The sequence below is a fragment of the Haliotis cracherodii genome, unplaced genomic scaffold (assembly GCF_022045235.1).
Source record: "Haliotis cracherodii isolate W230 unplaced genomic scaffold, xgHalCrac1.p SCAF_23, whole genome shotgun sequence".
Taxonomy (NCBI): Eukaryota; Metazoa; Mollusca; class Gastropoda; order Lepetellida; family Haliotidae; genus Haliotis; species Haliotis cracherodii.
Genome location: NW_027266279.1, coordinates 3,069,696 through 3,089,321, shown reverse-complemented (window position 1 = coordinate 3,089,321; position 19,626 = coordinate 3,069,696). Strand labels below are relative to the sequence as shown.

The window sequence follows — 19,626 nt, the reverse complement described above, 5'->3', positions numbered from 1 at the left end:
AAATATGTAATTACGGGAGCTTCAGTGCCTAACCTCAAAAATAATAAGTGTTGTTTGTGAGAGCCAGTAGGCATGGCCTGTTGAGAAACGCAGAGCCGCACCTTGGTGTTGTTTAGGAACCAACACAACATGGTTCATTAGTGAAAGTAGATGGAGGAGGCGATGCTGGATAGAGCCAGCTGTTTGTAAGCTGTATATGAAAGGGACCTGTCCGCTGGTCGATTCGATCCAATCTGGAAGCGGAATGAGCCGAGTGGTCCCAAGCGCACTCCCAATGGGGAGTTGATTGATCAGACAAGATCAATCTTGAATTAAGCATTTATATTATTGGTTCAGTTGCGACTCTCCACGTTATTCTTGAATTTGGTGGAATTTTTAACTATGGCTCATTTTGATCAGATTACCAGAGATGGCCCAGGTCACAGTTTAATAACATGTACGGTGTCTGAAAAAAAGGGAAGGGTGTGGGGTGGGATGGGCATATTCCAGCTATATGATGGTGCTCTGTAAATAATTGAGTCTGGACCAGACAATCCAGTGATTAATATCATGAGCATCAGTCCATGCAATTGGGATCAATGACATGTATCAACCAAGTCAGTGAGCCTGACCACTTGATCCTTTAGTAGCCTTTTACAGCAAGCATAGTCGCCTCTTACTAAAAGCATGGTTTGACGAAGACCTATTCTACCCGGATCTTCACTGGCCAGGGTGGAGTGCAGTATTGGCACACCTGTACCCACTCCCACCCCTAGCAGTGTTTGTTTGTTTGTTTGTTTTTTGTTGTTTAATGCCACACTCAGCAATATTCCAGCTATATGACGGATGTCTGTAAAATAATTGAGTCTGGACCAGACAATCCAGTGACTGACATCATGAGCATCGATCTACGCAATTGGGATCGATGACATGTATCAACCAAGTCAGTGAGCCTGACCACCCGATCCCGTTAGTCGCCTTTTACGACAAGCATAGTCGCTTTTTACGGCAAGTATGGGTTGCTGAAGACCTATCCTACCCCGAAATCTTTACGGGTCCCTAGCAGTGATAAAGTGTTACACATATCAGAAAAAATAACAATTGATGTTCCCAGTAGGCCACTGTGCAGAGTTGTGTCCTTTATTCGTGTCAGGGTCCTCTGAATGTCAGTTCAAGTCCCAGTTTAAATTTTGTTACTACATTTTGCATGTTACAACCAGAGACCATATGGTACATATACCGTCTGTTTGGACCATGAAATTCTGTTCACATATGAGTTACATCAATGTCCTCACTCCATTGTCAATCTTTAAAGGTAGTTTATACACAAAGTACCTCCCTATTGCCATTATCAGGGTGAATATAAGATCCAAATCCATATCAGCAGATCCTGGTATGTGATGTGATCCATAAATAATGGAGGTGAAACTGAAGCAATTTGCCATGCTGATAGAGGTAGAACTGCCATTGATAGCAAAACCTAATATTCTACCATACTCAACACACCACACAAAATGTGAAGAAGGCAAAAATAATAGTTTATTAACCATACACGTATATAAGAATGAAGAATACACACAACAACACAGCTCAGCATTCATCCCTGATAAACAGCAGCTATGTCTCCTACTGCAACCTACACTTTCCTCACAATGCATCAATTCCTGGTTCCAGACTTGACAGAACCAGGGAGGTTTGATATAACAACATTCACAAAGTGATTTGCACCAGAAGAGAAAGTGAGTGAGTTGGTTTTGAACAGTATTCCTTACATCCTTGGAAAGTGAAAGGTATATACACCTGTAAAAAAATTAAGCACCACTTGCTACTTGCTATACATTTCTTTATAAAATGGCTAATTCATAATATCCTATCCTGAGTTAATTTACTGGCGAAACACAATCATATTTGTTTATTAACTGACATACTCACATGTTTTGTAAGTGTTCCATGGCAATGGTGCTCTGCCTCAATAGTAACCATCTCCTATCTTTTACTCGGATACCATACTTCTCTGCTTAAAGATTTGACAACCCATCCAGATCATTATGCCCAATCAAATGTAGTATATGTAGGGTTTTATCAAATGAATCGGCTTCATTTCTTTACCACCTCGATTTGGAAATTTTCTTATCCCACACAGCAAACAAGTATTCCTTCGATTGTACCCCTTTTTGTCAGAAGCTCAAAATCAACAGGTTGTGCAACATACCCACCACAAAATAAGGGTGCTGCCTCATTTATCTCCCTTTGTCATTTGTCATTGTTAAAGATACAGGCATCAGCCAGCTTCATACAGAGAGGTGTTGTATCAGAAAAAAGAGGTGATGTAAGGAAATTGTGAGCAGAAGCATAAAAAAGACACTTCAAGAGAGAACTGAGTGAGTGAGTGAGTATGGTTTTACGCCGCTTTTAGCAATATTCCAGCAATATCACAGCGGGGGGACACCAGAAATAGGCTTCACACATTGTACCAATGTTGGGAATCAAACCCGGGTCTTTGGCGTGATGAACTAACGCTTTAACCACGAGGCTACCCGACTGCCCCTCCAGAGGGAACTGAAGCAAGACCATATTGTATGTACCACATGTGCAATATCTCTACGTGCAGCTATCTGTCATAATTCATTATTTAAGTACACAAAGCAAAACAAATTATAAATTGAAAAAGAAATGTACTTAAAACTAATGAGATAAAAAATACAGATTGTTGATTTACTTAAATGACGTTGAAATGATTAAAACAATTAAAATGAACAATACACAAACTGGACAATATTTCTGATGCTGAGAAAAACATGTATATTCTGAAAATCAATCATCTCTAAAACTTTCATGACAAATATATTGTCATAATTGGATAATCAAAGCGATTGCCAGCGCATTGTAAGAAGGGATGTCACAATTTACGGCTGTATCATCACTCTTTTACGCCTGAAATTACACCTCTGTTTACACTTCATTTTCAATAGCCAAGTCTGATAATTACCTATGTTGGCATTACTGACCGCTTAAACAAATAGTCCAAATTTTATTGCATCATCATCATCATCATGATGATCATCATCATCATCAACATAATGATGATGATAATAATAATAATATAAAAAAAACAATCATGTCAATTATAAACCAACTGGTTGAACAAAGTTTTGTCAACCAGGCAGCGTGTAACATAAATAATTTCATGCCAACAATATGCAAATTGATTTTCACCAACTATCTATCGTATCAAAAGTGATGTATCTTTAGATGGACCTGTATCAATGTGTGGAGCAAGTGCATTATGACGCTCCTAGCTAAACATAAGGTACAACACAATTCTTGTCACTAGCGCTAAACCATCACTGGTAATGACGATATCATAGCCTCAGTTTTTTTACCTTAGAGAAGTATTCTTTAACATTCAACATTGATTCTGTAACAAAGATTTCTTTAGCGTGTCAGTTTTGTGTTCTGAAACATGCAAACTAATTTATTCCTTCCCCCTTTCAATAATAAAATCCACACGAAATACAAAATCCATATTTTCTGAATCACAACCCAAATGTTTGAAAGAGCAAGGTATAACAATATCCAGCACCAAAAAAGCAAATCTCATGAAATATCACATTCATAATCACAATAAAATTATATAGATCATTCACTGAGAAAACAAAACAAAATTGCTTCAACATTTTTTTAAACAACAGCAAGTTGAAGGGCACTCAGGATGGGAGAGTGAAGGGGAAGTAGGGCTGCTCTTGACTAGAGACATCATCAGATGAGAAACATTGTGGTTTCCTTTGAAAGATAAAGCTTATGCGTTTTTAGATTTACTGGTCTTATTGTACATAAGTTGTGCTCTTATTTTGTTTATATTATGAATTTACACAATTTAAGGCCAAGAATTCAATTTAATTGGTTGAATTTTTCTTTTAGAAATTCAACTTTGTTTCTGAACTACTAATGAACAAAATACAAACATGTTTTCACATGGCTAGATACTATAAGAAATTGAATTTTGTTTGAGAGAATACAGATTTTTTTCTTCCTATTGTCCATTTTATTAAGAACAATGGTAATATAATCTTCTGTATGTTTTCATGATATTAAATAATTTGGTAAAAGTAATTTTATTTCATTTGTCTAATTTCAGGTTTTTTTTTTGTTGGTTGGTTTCGTAAACCATCTGAAAAAACATCCAGCCAAAGTAGTTTAACCTGCTTCAACAGTCACCTAGTTGTATTAACTTCAGGACTCTGTATATATTTCAAAATCTGGGCCCACAATCTAAGCCATATCTTTCACAACCAGGAGTAATATTATTATGCATTACGACTGCAGCATATAGAACATTCCTATCATGAAATATCCTATCACCATTCAAACTATCACCTTTCTCCAGTTGAGGTTTATGGAGATGCATCAATAACACAAAGTCATGTGTAATTCATCGTTGATGGAAAATGTATTTATATATTACTCAAAAAAGTTGACGACCACTCAAGTCATTCATATTATGCCATGGCACTGGTAAATGCAACCTGGGTGCTTATAAAGATTGCATTAAAGCTAAATGTCATCCTCTATTCCCAAGGGTAGTACATGTATACATGTATTCTATTCAATTTGACAATCAAAATGGCCGTCCAGTCAAATAACACTGTTCTTGAATTATAGAAAAAGCTGACTATTGTTAACAAGAACTCATCTTGCCTTGGGAATTGTGACGATTGGTTATCATGCTACCAAATGTTATATAATTTATTACATCAACATGTTTAAATGAGTGAGAGTGAGTGAGTTGGGTTTAATGCTGCTTTTAACAGTATTCCAGTTCTTGTATCATGGTGTGTCAACTTAATGTGGGAGGAAGGACCGAAGTGATGCAGGTCTCAGACATTTACCTCTTTGGTGAAACCCACGAGCAAAGGTATGGTGCTGACAAACCTGGAAAGATAATCGGGGCGAACCAGGTTTCAAACTCTTGATCATACCTTCCTGGTGTGCCCAAGGGACGTAACTCTGCACAGCAGATTGTGGTGCCTAAGACGACTAAACCACCTGTGCGACCATTTGAATATGCTTAAAACACTGTAATTATGACCAATTAAAGACAACACATGACAAAGTCAAAGTGAGATTCATTGAGAAAATGAGGATTGGGTAAAGAAAGAAAGAAAAATGAGCAATTTTTTAATAAAAAATGCAAAAAGGTTAACACCATCCCTTCATTAATAGCATCTCTTTCAAACTTCCATGTATCTTTGGGAAATGTCTGCACTACTTCAAGGACAGTTGGTACAATGACACTGCATGTTCCTCCGGATGGTCGCAAGTCCCAGTTGTATGTCACAGGATGCAAAGAAGCTGACAAAGCAACTGAAAGGACAGTCAGAAAAGTATTGCCATGGAGCAGGAACAGAAGATGTCATTAGATAATTAGTTTCAGGTTCAGATGAGAATGTCACTTGGTAAACAAAAATATATGTGTTTTTCTAAGCAAAAAATTGTGTTGTATTAAATGACTTTTACGTGAAAATATATTAACATTATTCCATGTATATTTAAAGGCTTTACATCTGTGACAAGCTGTGCTGGTGAGTGATTATAGTGAGTGAGTGAGTGAGTATGGTTTTACACCGCTGTTAGCAATATTCCAGCAATATCACGGCGGGGGACACCAGAAATGGGCTTCACACATTGTACCCATGTCGGGAATCGAACCCGGGTCTTCGGCGTGACGAGCGAACGCTTTAACCACTAGGCTACCCAACCACCCCTGAGTGATTATAGTCAGGACAGACATATTGTTACCCGAGGACAAGATGGTTCCAGGTCAACATTTGGCCAAAAATTATGTTTTGGATTTTCTTTCCACATGGACGTTTTTCTAACATCTTTGTATATTTCATGCAGCTCCTATTTGGGGAACGTCACCTTTTCAGTGGTTGTCAACTGCTCTATGCGGACAAATGACAAAATCAATGAGCACATTCTTATTTGTAATGCTGCTAGTTATTCTTAGAGTTGAGGGACAGTACTGAAACATTTCATGCTTCTGTCTCTAAAACTACAGTTTGATCCTAGTTTTGATCCAAATTGTTGAGTGAGTGAGTGTGTTTGGTTTTACGCTGCTTTTAGCAATATTCCAGCAATATCACGGCGGGGGACACCAGAAATGGGCTTCACACATTGTACCCATGTCAGGATTCGAACCCAGGTCTTCGGCGTGACAAGCGAACGCTTTAACCACGAGGCTACCCGACCGCCCCTCATGATAGTAGAAGTCAGTGAACCAATGGGTTTGATGCTAGATTGTTTGTTCTATAACTGCATGAGTATGGTGCTGACAAACATCTTTATCAGGGCAAATCTGAACCCATGATAATCGGATTCTGGCATGCCTAAGGGACAACAGGGCCACCTGTGCTATTAAGTTCTAGGAGACCTTTTAAGCAAAATCTGAAATTATGAGAAAAGACTTTAAAAAGAATTTCACGAAATTTGATATTGAATCACAGAATGACTGAGTGAGAACAAATTTAATTTTCCCATAAAATCTTATTTTCATGAAAATAAAGCACAAATCAACTACTGGTACATTTATTAAAATATTAACAGAAATAGTAATAAAACAAATATTCTTTTTCAATAATAACAGAATATAAAGAGGTAGTAAACAACATTGAGATTACACATACAGGATACAAAAAGCACCAGGAATACTTAAAAGAGAAGGAAACTAAAAATATTACTTTTTTATGGGCGTACATGTTAAGGAAATATAATGTACTTCTACTGCCATACAAAACTCTCCACGTTCATCAATGCATTCAAAATAATAACAATAATAATCAACATATCCCTCACCATCATTTCAACAACATGACTGGACAGATTTTTTCTGTAAGGCCACAACAAATTAATTATTAGATTTTAACACAACCCACCTCCCATTCACTACCATCATTTTTTCCCCATGAACCACAGAAAATCGCTGTTCCTTTCTTTCTTAACTTGGTGAAATACACCCCATACATAGTCCTACCAGACACTTCTGTGCATCATATCTGTTGACAGCTGATGTACACAGATGCTTTGAAAAGTTTGTTACTAGAATCATAAAAGAACATAATGCCTCACAACTCGCAAAAAATATACCATCAAACTCAGTTTTGACAAATTTAATGAAAATCTTATAATGAATTTTTTGTAGCCTCACTCAGACTGTACAAGTTTTATCCTTTACCTCAAACCATATATATCCACATATAGCACCTGAAAAGCTAGATGTCTAAAAATAGGTCTATCTGGGAACAAGGTAGGAATTATCTCCCCTTATGTACATTCTCGGTTAAAAATACAAGGGAAATGTAAATACAAAGCTATTCCAGTACATGTATATAAACATTCCATTCTGAATGTACATACTGTATTCCACTTACAAAGACCATAAGGACATTTTGACAAAAATATTTTTAAGTGTCCTTTTTCACGTTTATTGTTTTCATGTTAATTAAACTGATACCTGGGCTACATTACAGATCACCACCAGACCAGCTTTATATTATAATATTTAAAAGTCTTATCAAGTCTGACCAAGTTAAAATGAAGCAGTAGAGGTAATCATTGACAAGCATCATGGCTATATGTTGCTGCGAAGATGATGATCGCCATCTTTGTTTTAGCTGCCAGGTCAAACCTTTTTCATTTTAGGGTAAGCATATATTGTAGAAACATATGAGCTTTGGTTGAAATAATTCCCTAAATTGTGTTTTAAAAAAGCCAGCTGTCTTTACATAACAGTGAATTTTTGTAGTTGTACCTTTTTTGTACACATCCATCCAAAGAAGTGAATATGTAAGTGTAAATTATTTCGAAATTTTGTCTAATATTTACTGGTGTCTCTTGGCTCAGGATGTCGGTTGGTCCATAAATTGAAAAGTGGTCGAACAATGTAAAAACGCTGTTGGTAGATGTTCAAAACAGAGACAATAAGTCAGTACAATACAACATGATATAAAAATGATTTTGTTTGAAACATTAAATATATCTATCTTGGAACTGTATAAAATATCAAAAGAGTTCCATAAAAAGTGTAATATTTGTTCAAAATATTGTTTCTCCTGGAATGTGCAAGACAAGGCAACAGTGAAAATAAAACAGAAAAACACAGCATATTGACTTAATATCATGACAACACACACAAGAGGTGAGATCTGTACTTCTAGAGTTGTCTCCCTTTATAACATTCAAAATGGCCTGTCATGTCAGCCGGCTACATTCTTCCTGTATTAGGTGAACAAACTCATTTTGTCAGCCATAACAAAGTCCTTCACACTTACAAGTTTTCTCTCTGGATCAACAGTGAGAGATTAAATGCCGCTTTTTGCAGAGTATAATCATAGTGAGAAACTCATTCTAGCTTACCAAAGACGAACACAGATGAATGTACGTCCGAGAGTTAACCTATGTAGGGATTCGCAAGATCATCAGTGAGACGAGTGAATTCTTTCACCACTAGGCTACCTCACCACATCTGAAATACCTTAAATTTTAATAAGTGAAGCGCTAAAACTGCAATACTACCTGGATAGACAAGTATCCAGTCTACAATCAATGGTCGGGTTATATCTTTCTGAGTAAGAAAATGTTTGCTAGAATCATATTTCCTCTGGAAGATGCTAGTGAAAAATTTACACTATGTGATGCATATGCATGAAACAACGCGTTACTCTTTCAGACTTCACATCATCTCAAGAAATTGTTCACCTTTTAAGATTTTTCATTCATGCGCCTTCTGTCAAAGAAAACATTATGAGTTCAGTGAAGCTATTGCAATGAAACGGACACAGGTCCAAGGGAAACAACTCTTGGTCACACAGTTTAGAGACTGAGCAAACCCAGCCTCTTGATGGACTGGTACTGATCGGGAATCTCCATGAGGGCGTGGAGGGCGAAGGAGGCGGACGGATTCTTCACGTTTTGGGTCACACTCTGGTAGTCTACAAAGTGGAAGTTGTCAAAGGAGCGGGATGGAATCTTCTGGTCGAACTCGTCCATGACATCCCATGGTCCGTCTCCGACGCCCACCATGATAATGGACAGAGGGAAGTTGGATGCCTCAACGATGGCATCGGTGGTTGCTCGCTCACTTGTCACCTGGCCGTCGGCCACGATTACCAGGATGTGGAACTGGAAAGATTAATGCAGATACAAAATATAGGAAATTCAGTCAAATCATACAATTAATGGTAAGTTTGAAATACTGTGGAAATTATCAGACATGTTCAAATGTTTTGTTCAATTCTTGTGGGCCCAAAAGGGCCTTCTCCCCCCTCATCCTGTGCTGATTCCAGTGGGCCAAAAGGTCCCCTTATCCTGCCAAGAGCCACACAGGGGATGCTCTTACAACAAGATTTGGGTACCATGTACTCATCCTGCCAAGATTCCGACTATGATGGCTCTTACAACAAGATTTGGGTACCATGTACTTATCCTGCCAAGATTCCGACTATGATGGCTCTTACAACAAGATTTTGGTACTGTGTTCTTGTCCTGCCAAGATTCCGACTATGATGGCTCTTACAACAAGATTTGGGTACCATGTACTCATCCTGCCAAGATTCCGACTATGATGGCTCTTACAACAAGATTTGGGTACCATGTACTTATCCTGCCAAGATTCCGACTATGATGGCTCTTACAACAAGATTTTGGTACTGTGTTCTTGTCCTGCCAAGATTCCGACTATGATGGCTCTTACAACAAGATTTGGGTACCATGTACTTATCCTGCCAAGATTCCGACTATGATGGCTCTTACAACAGGATTTGGGTACCATGTACTTATCCTGCCAAGATTCCGACTATGATGGCTCTTACAACAAGATTTTGGTACTGTGTTCTTGTCCTGCCAAGATTCCTACAGTGATGGCTCTTACAACAAGATTTGGGTACCATGTACTTATCCTGCCTCAGACCTCCACAGGTGTAAAAAAACAAAGATGTCTGGAAATCCACACAACTTTGAATGTGAACAGAAAGTAGTTATGCCTGATGTGATCCAAAAGATTTCACAACATAGTACTAACTGTAGACATAATTTGAGTAAAATGACAACTTACTGCTCTGGTTGATTTGACGATGTCAATAGACTGTTTGATGAGAGGGGCAAAGTTGGTGGGGCCACTGAGACGAACTCGAGGAGTGATCTCGTTGTACACTTTCAACACATCCTTGAAGCCATAGCACATACCCTGTAAAATACAACATATCATAAAAGCCGTAGCACATACCCTGTAATATACAACATATCATTAAAGCCGTAGCACATACCATGTAATATACAACATATCCTTGAAGCCGTAGCACATACCCTGTAATATACAACATATCCTTGAAGCCGTAGCACATATCCAGTAATATACAACATATCCTTGAAGCCATAGCACATACCCTGTAATATACAACATATCCTTGAAGCCATGGCACATACCCTGTAATATACAACATATCATTGAAGCCATGGCACAAACCCTGTAATATACAACATATCCTTGAAGCCATGGCACATACCCTGTAATATACAATATATCCTTGAAGCCATGGCACATATCCTGTAATATACAACATATCCTTGAAGCCATAGCACATAGCCTGTAATATACAACATATCATTGAAGCCATGGCACATACCCTGTAATATACAACATATCCTTGAAGCCATGGCACATACCCTGTAATATACAACATATCCTTGAAGCCATAACACATATACCCTGTAATATACAACATATGCTTGAAGCCATGGCACATACCCTGCAATATACAACATATCCTTGAAGCCATAGCACATACCCTGTAATATACAACATATCCTTGAAGCCATAGCACATACCCTGTAATATACACTATATCTTTGAAGCAATAGCACATACCCTGTTATATACAACATATCCTTGAAGCTGTGAGTTTGACTTATCAGGATCAGTTTTTAACTTCTTTTGAACTTTTGGGACAATAAATTGAGTTTGAGACAACTGGGAATTCAATACATCCAATTCAATCCAAACAAATTAAAACAGTGATAAGTAAAGAGTTTGCCAGGACCGGTGATTCCACGCATCTGAATACAGGACAATGGGGTTCCATTGTAAGTTCAAAATTGGTTCCAAATTCGATTGTTTTTGTGCTATAATCGAAGTCCAACATGTCCAATGGTTGCCAAGTCAAACAATGCTTCTACTGAACTGTTGGACTTCAAATTTAGCATAAAAATAATCAAATTTTGAACCAATTTTGCACATGCATTAGAACCTCATTGTCTCAAACACAGATGTGTCAAAACCCCAGATTGTGTCAAACCCAGCAGTCCAGTTCCGGCAATGAAATGAAATCATCCAGATTCATGAATTTCTGAATTAAGGAATAGATATAGACTCACATGGCTTTTCACATTTACAGATGTTTCCAACAAGATCACAAACTGTTCGGACTAACAGGGTACAGATTAATCAGGCTTCACTTCAATTCTTCACCACAGACAATACTTAAAAGTGGACAGGCAAAGACTATAACACTCATTTGTGTGTCATATTGTTAAAAATGACACAGACATCTCAGTGAAAAGACTATATTTCCATCTCAGTAGAATGACATCACTTCCATCTCAGTGTGTCTGTATTTTTTCTCTCAGAATAATTCTTTGAGAATAACATTGACGAGGTGTCTGTTGTGCAAAAGTGTTGAGTAAAGTTGAGAATTTTTAAGACGAAAATATAGCAGAGTTGCTTCCCTTATACAATTATTCTTCTAATTGAATACAGCTCAGATTTTGTTTATGAAACAGGGATTATGTTAAAGGGGCACTGATCTAACGCAATTCCCCGGGACTGGTTGTTGCCTTTGTTATTGTTTTTTCTCAGTGAGTACCCGGATGTATAGCAGAAATCTAGACTAGTTCGCGACCTCTGCTGCGCCATTCGTAAGCGCATTAGTCGCTTTTATGGGTAGTAATAAGGGCGTATGGTCACATTGATGATCAAAATGAAATACAGTTTTCGAGATAATAAGGAAATGTAGGTATCATTGCGGGGAGCATCGGTAATGGTGACGAAGTTTTGATAAGTCACTTGCTTGGTAATTTTGCGATTTTCGTTTACACTATTTTGACTTGCAACACAAAGTACATATTTCACCTGAGCATTGCTTTTTTTATAGTGTGTGGGGTTTTTTTACTGTCAAATGTGTAACAAATTTATTAAACGTCTAAATATTCAGTTATTTTACAAAGTGCTTGAAAAACATTTCCCTCTGTATTATTATGATAACGAATTCCAAACATTTTGATGTTTAATGTCATCACCAAGAGACTGAAAATGTTACGTTGAGAAAAGTACATTTCTATGTTGTTTGGCTTCTAATCCTACATAATAATCTGTTGTGATGTTTGTAGGCCCTTTTGATCGTCTTATTCAATCTGGACAGATTTTTTAGTCAAAATGACTGAAATATTTACACATTTTATAAATTGCCTGAGAGAATCACATTTTACAAATTGACGGTAATATATACACGCTTACAAAGGAAACGACCTGTGAAAACAACGTCTATCGCGCATTGAAGAATTTCCCAACCAAGACGTAGAGAAACAAGAACGAATCGGTTCAAATGAAGGAAAACAAAATGCAAATATCATAATTACAACCTACCAAATTTATGTGTATAAATTTTAGGCAGCGTCCTTGTTCGACGAATGTATCCGTGAATATCCACACAAAGGAACAATATCCCACTCGTCTGCAGATGTACAAAGAAACTTATTCGATGTCACGTGTCTCAGTAACAATCAAATATTTTAAAAGATATGTGTCGTTTCGGGATATTATAACCCGTGTTCGTTTCTCAACTGATCACTTGGATTGTTTCAGGTGTTTTACATAGGTGTCAGGTCTCAATGGTCGGCTGAGAAAGCCCACGTGACAACTATTTTCATAACGTTCACGGTTCCTAAAAAATCCATTGAGTGATAGATAACAATGATCAATCAATCAACGTATTATAAGTTAACCCTTTGAACAAAGTATGTTGTTTTTACATCGGCACTTCACGTCATGGTATGAATGTATTCCCTTTGTTTTAGTAAACCTAGACATGTAAACACTCACTCTTGACATATCCACTGTGCAAGATAACAGTGATTAATCAATCAACGTATTTTCTGTTAATCCTTTGATGACTAGGAACGATCCGTTGATTTACAAAAAAATAAATCAACTGATCATTCATCTCTTGCTGGGCTGCCACGTGCATATTACATAACACACATTTCACCTCACTTCAAACCTGGATTTAGATTGAATAATTACCCCAGACACAATAAATGCCAAATGGGAACCTTTGTCAGGTAATCTGAGTGGTGCTACCACTAATTGTACCTGTAATAAATTCATTAACTGAGCATCAAGTGAATGACGACAAATACACAAGTGAAGGGTTATACGAGAAAACGTGGATGTCAACAAGGGAGTAGTAATCGTATTATCGACGCAAGCCGAAATTCGAAAATGCTTTCACTGCATGGATACTTTTTTTAGTATAAAACTATAACCATCTGGGGTATTTCCAAATGACGACATCCGATGAGCTCCGCTGTTCTTTTTGTCTGCTTGTTTAGGTTGAAGAAATTAATTAACATGCGCCCTTTGTCGAAATCTGTATAGATCACAGTTAACCAATCAGTGTTTAAGCAAAAATGCGTAAAACAAATATTGCCTCCAGCCTCCAAGTTTATTTAGCTGTCCTTGCAGACGGTAGCCCAGTCTCTGGTCACGCTCAGTTGCGTTGCGTATCATCCGGGTACTCATGGGGGAAAAAACAAAGGCAACAACCAGTCCGGGGAATTGCGTTAGATCAGTGCCCCTTTAAACAATTTTCCACAGTGAGCTGATAAATATTCAAGCAGGCAAATGGGTGCATATAAAAAATTTCTTATTATTTCTTAGAGGGATGATATTTCAGGTTTAAGAAGAGAATTTAAACTGACAAAATAAGACAGATACCCATAGAGGAAAAGTAAGATTTACTTCCACCTTCATGGTAAATCAAGTCAATGGCCGCTTTAATGAGTTTACAAAAAGTGGAACTGGTGAACTTTGAAATATTTTATAAAACTTATAAACAATGTATTGTAAAGCAGTAATTTGCTTTTTCATTTATTTCAGTTTCTATAATCAATTTTTTTAACATCATTAATTTGTTCCAACACATCATTCCTGTGCCATGTTCCACTTTATAGAATTTGAAAATGATCACAATAAAAATGAACCAAGTTTACATTTGTGACCTTGCTGAACGTGTTCACCAGCAACCTGACAAACCGGATATTCAACTGAAGGTGGAGGGGGACAGACTTGGAAGGATGCAGATGTGCAACATCGTCAGAACATCAACAAGTGCAACAAGAACTGTGTGAACACAACACCAATACCTACAGATTCATCACTTACATCTGGGCGGAGCGGGAAGATTCCGTGATCCCGAGTCGTCATGTCCCCAAAGCCGAACGCTGGCATCACACCCTCGCTGTCGAAGGGTTCCAGGGTCTCGCCCAGAACTTGAATAACCTAAACACAGATACAGACATTGGTTGCAGATCTTTATTAACACACTAACCCACAATCAGAAGATACATGCATTGTTTTAAAAATTGGTGTGCAGAGAACATCAACTCTCTCATGCGCAGTGATCTCAATGAAATATTGGTGATTGTGAAACAATAGTGTCACTCAATCACTGACCTCTGAACCTTACCTTCCAGGAGAGATGCCCTCACTAACTCTCTTCAACTCAGAATTAATCTCGCACCTTCAGGTGTGGAATATGTTCTGGGAGAGATTCATTCCCTCACTCACTCACTGTATGGGTTCTGTGCTGGGTGAGATGCATTCACTCACTCACTCACTAACTCACTGGTATGGGTTCTCTTCTGGGAGAGGTGCACTTATTCATACACTCACACACTAGACCATTGGTTGGGATTATGTTCTGGAGAGGTGTACCCATTCACTAACTCACTCACCCACTCACTCACTCACTCATTTACTAACTCACTGACACACTGGTGCACTCATTCTCTCTCTCACTCACTCACTCACTCCCTCACCTTCTGGTAGGGGTTCTGTTCAGTTTGCGAGATGTCATGCAGGCACTTCTTCCCGAAGGTCTTCTTTCCCTGCTGGTAGTTGCTGGCAGTGTAGTCCACACCTGCAGGAACAAACAGATGTAAATCATGTATTTGAACCCTGGAGGGGGTTGGTTCGTTGGTTTGTTGTTTAACGCCGCACTCAGTAATGTTACAGCTATAGGATGGCAGTCTGTAAATAATCGAGTCTGGACCAGACAATCCAGTGATTGACATCATCGATCGACGTAATTGGGATCGATGACATGCATCAACCAAGTCAGCGAGCCTGACCACCCGATCCCATTTTACGACAAGCATAGTCACCTTTTACGGCAAGCATGTGTTGCTGAAGACCTATTCTACCCTGGATCTTCACGGGCCCTATGGAGGGGGAGTTCAGTTTGTCAATCTGGAGACATGGGTTTCCCACATAATGCACCTGGATCCAGTGTGCGTGATTTGACCGTAGAGATTGTTGTTTGTTTATTTGTAGTGATTGTCAGCGGCAGAATATGACTGAACAGCATGTAAATCCTTAAGTGCTGCCGTGGCCAGATTTGAACAGGAAGTGTGATTTAACACGTCACCTTGATTGTCTAAGAAATTTTGTGATGTAAAAGTTTCTTTAAGGCTTGCGGTGTTCCTACACCAGTTCTGGATGAAAATTAATAATAATGCATATTCAGACACTTACCGAATATCAGGTTACACTTCTCGAGTCCAGCCTCCCTGATGGCGTCTCCCACCTCACCGAGAGTCTTGAACTGCTCTGACACCGTCTTGATGTCTCGAGTCCGAAGCAACTGCTTGATTCTGTTTGACTTTTCCCCATCCACTTTATCAAACCTTCCATCGTTGTAACTGGAATAACTTTTTGAGGAAGTCGATGTTGTGATAGTTTCCTCAATAAGGGTTGACCTGGAGTTCTTCATGTCATCTGTGACAACAACGGGTTGGACAACTCTCCTGCGACGTCGCTGACAGACGAAGTACAGGAGTAGGATGATGATGACGATGATGAGAATTATGGACCAGTCCATGTTTTGCATCTCCATGATTCGAATGTAATGAATAGACTCTTCCTATGAGAATGAGGCTTTACATGGGATGATCAACTGAAAGGACAATAACAACATTTATCATACAATGGATAGTGTTACGATCCGATAAATATGCAAATTAGGTAATGAACTACTTTTAAAAAGAGACAATGTCTCTCAATAAATTGTCACCTTACACACTCAATGAGATTAGAAGGGTGTTTTCCAATGTGTTGATGTTCTCTACACAAACATGGCTTCCAATCATTTGTCCCAACATGATAATTGGGGCAGTTGATTCTGTTGTCAAACATGGCTTCTACGTTACTTCAGTGAGTGAAATAACATCTTTAACATTGATTGTGTTAAGGACATTATGTGACAAGGAGATTATAACCCTTGTCTTTCCGCATCATAAATATCCGGTATTGATAATATTTGTATTCCTAATACATGACATTTACAAGACCTCTGATAACAATCTCTGTATCAATACAGATTTTATCAACTTACATTTAAAATCATGCATAAACATAAACATATCAACATGAAGCTAAATCTGTAAAAGAATGTTTTTTTCTCCAGAAATGCATACTATGGGTGTGAGGGAATATCTAAGCAGCAGAGTGTCAGCCTATCATAATGTCTGTCTGCCAGGGCGTTGGAGGTCAAGTCCAGACAACCAATGGCTGATCACGGTTATTATTATTGTCAGAGAATATTGCAGCCATGTTAAGCGGGGATATACCTGGGTATACTACTGAGTGTGGCATTGATCAACAAACATAACAAACAAGCAGGTACATATACCCGTGAGTGAGTGAGTGAGTGAGTGAGTGAGAGTGAGTGAGTGAGTGAGTGAGTGAGTGAGTGAGTGAGTGAGTGAGTGAGTGAGTGAGTGAGTGAGTGAGTGAGTGAGTGAGTGAGTGAGTGAGATGGTTTTAATGCTGAAATGTGTCAGCTGAATGTGTGAGGAAAGCCTGAACTGATGCAGGTTATACTGGTAGACTTTCCCACAAACATGGTGGTGCCTGAACACACCAAGGTGCCAAAGATCGATTCTAATCAAGTATTTGAACCAGACACAAGAATTAGTATTATGTTTTTGGTGTAGCTTAATGACAGCCCATGCATGGAAATCTGGGTTGGAATATGTCTTCAGAAACCAATGCTTGCCATAAGGCGACTATGCTTGTCATAAGAAGCAAATGACTGGATCGGGTGGTGAGGCTGGCAGACTTGGTTGATGCATGTGATTGTATATCAATTGTGTGCTCATAATGTCAATCCCCGGATTGTCTTGTCCAGGTTCAATTATTTACAGACCGCCGTCATATAGCTGGAATATTGGTGAGTGCATCGTTAAACAACAAACAAACAAACAGAACCCAGAATCCCCAGGGATAAAAGATTAGTCAAATCAGTTCTTTCATCTAGCTTATTTTGTCAACTATATAGCCAGAAAATCAAGGTGAGGTGAGGTGAGGTGAAATTGGGTTTAACGTCGCGCCCAAGATTATTGCACTTATATAGCGACGTGCATGTACGTGTGTGTGTTTGTGTGGCTGCTTGTACTAGTCCGGACTGATTCCGATTTATAGTGCTAGCTCACTGAGATACCATGCCGCAGTTTAACATGAATACCCCACTCAGACACAGTATACTGACTCCGAGCCGACCAGTCCTTGTTTTAGCCCCTTAATGCCGAGAGCCAGACAGGGGAACACCAAGTACCATCTTTTAACGTCTTTTGGTATGACGCGGCCGGGGATTGAACCCCAGACCTTCTGCTCTCTGGGCAGACGCTCTACCACTAGACCACGGAGGCGGTCAGAAAATCAAGACTAACTGGTCCTACCTTACAACAGGGGAACGTGGAGGTAGCAGTGAGTAACAGTAGAGTCTGGTACAATATCCAGCAGAACCACACACTGTTGAACTGTCAATAGCCAAGTCAGATAATAGGAAGTAAGAATAACACTGCCTGTAACACTAATGACATAACACTGCATTTAACACTGATCATGGTGTAACACAGAATTTGAAACCATGGTAACAGTGTGGTATTATTCCAATGGCATAACTGTCCGGGTAACAGTCCCTGCGGGGAGCTTAAAGGTGGACATTTTATTTGGAAGGTTGTATTCAGCCTCATTCAAGCAAGAAATCTAAGCTTCATAATCCTCTAGCGTGTAATTTCAACGCATTAACATGATTAATGGGACTCCCTTTCCTGCTGAGAAAGCATTTCAAACATTCTGAGCAAATATACACAAGACAATTTAACCAAACACTGTTTTTGTTTGTATCTATGATAACCCATCTTACCGAGGCAAGAGAGTTAACTGACTTTGAAAGTCCAGTTTCCACCCTTGCCGAACTTGGCTGGAATTCCTTGGCTCTATCGTAGCGCCACCAGTGGCTATTACGAGTTATGTCTTTTCTATGCCTCTCGACCAATCAGATTCAACCTCTCGTATCACTTGCATTTGTTTCAAACAAAACGGTGGTGCCCAGTCAAGATGATCTGATCGATAATCAAGATCTATATTGTGATAAAACAAGTCTTACATTGCGAAGTGCATCAAATCACGTGAGCACCTTGATTAAAAACATGAAAAGATTTAGAAAATATCTGTTGATAACGAGTTAGCGGTGCACATGCTTTGCAAATCCTGCATGACACTCTACGAACCGGATTTCGATTTCGGTGCGCGATTTTGATTGGACTATGCATAGACTCGTTAGTCCAGCCAAAATCTAACTCCATAATTCCAGCCTAGTTCGCCAAGGGTGGAAACTGGACTTTCATAGTCAGTTACCTCCCTTGCCTCGGGAAGATGATGATAACCTGATAACTAAATTTAATTCAGTTATACAAAGTGCTAGGTGAAGGTGAGGTGAAATGGGGTTTAACGTCGCGTCCAAGATTATTGCACTTATATAGCGACGTGCATGTATGTGTGTGTGTTTGTGTGGCTGCTTGTACTAGTCCAGACTGATGCCGATTTATAGTGCTAGCTCACTGAGATAACACGCCGCAGTTTAACATGAATACCCCACGCAGACACAGTATACTGACTCCGAGCCGACCAGTCCTTGTTTTAGCCCCTAAAAGCCGAGCGCCAGACAGGGTAACAACAAGTACCATCTTTTAACGTCTTTTGGTATGACGCGGCCGGGGATCGAACCCCGGACCTTCCGCTCTCCGGGCAGACGCTCTACCACAAGACCACGGAGGCAGTCCACAAAGTGCTAGGAAATAATGCAAGAAACCCAAGACATACTTAAGACAGGCTTTCTTTTGTTTTTGGAAACGACAGGAAGTGACAACACATCCTGCTCATTGAAAATTCATCAGTAATAATTTTCAGCAGAGCTCTTGTCATATCTGGATTGATTTTATTTACATTCCAGCACTTTTTAAGCACATGTA

At 38.9% G+C, this 19,626-nt stretch overlaps 1 protein-coding gene across 2 annotated transcripts in view; it reads right to left on the bottom strand.

Moving 5' to 3' along the window:
* Positions 1-1,512: 1,512 nt before the first annotated feature.
* LOC139471574 (uncharacterized) overlaps positions 1,513-19,626 on the bottom strand; it is a 36,412-nt gene continuing 18,298 nt past the window's right edge. Inside the window, exons 2-6 of one of the 2 annotated variants that reach the window (XM_071253949.1) lie at positions 15,845-16,265; positions 15,130-15,230; positions 14,459-14,590; positions 10,091-10,222; positions 1,513-9,159 (exon numbers count right to left, since the gene is read on the bottom strand). In XM_071253949.1, the coding sequence (XP_071110050.1) occupies positions 8,851-9,159; positions 10,091-10,222; positions 14,459-14,590; positions 15,130-15,230; positions 15,845-16,205 (1,035 nt within the window). In that variant the 5' untranslated portion in view covers positions 16,206-16,265 and the 3' untranslated portion in view covers positions 1,513-8,850. The remainder of the gene's footprint in view (positions 9,160-10,090; positions 10,223-14,458; positions 14,591-15,129; positions 15,231-15,844; positions 16,266-19,626) is intronic. The other variant, XM_071253950.1, reaches the window with a different exon arrangement.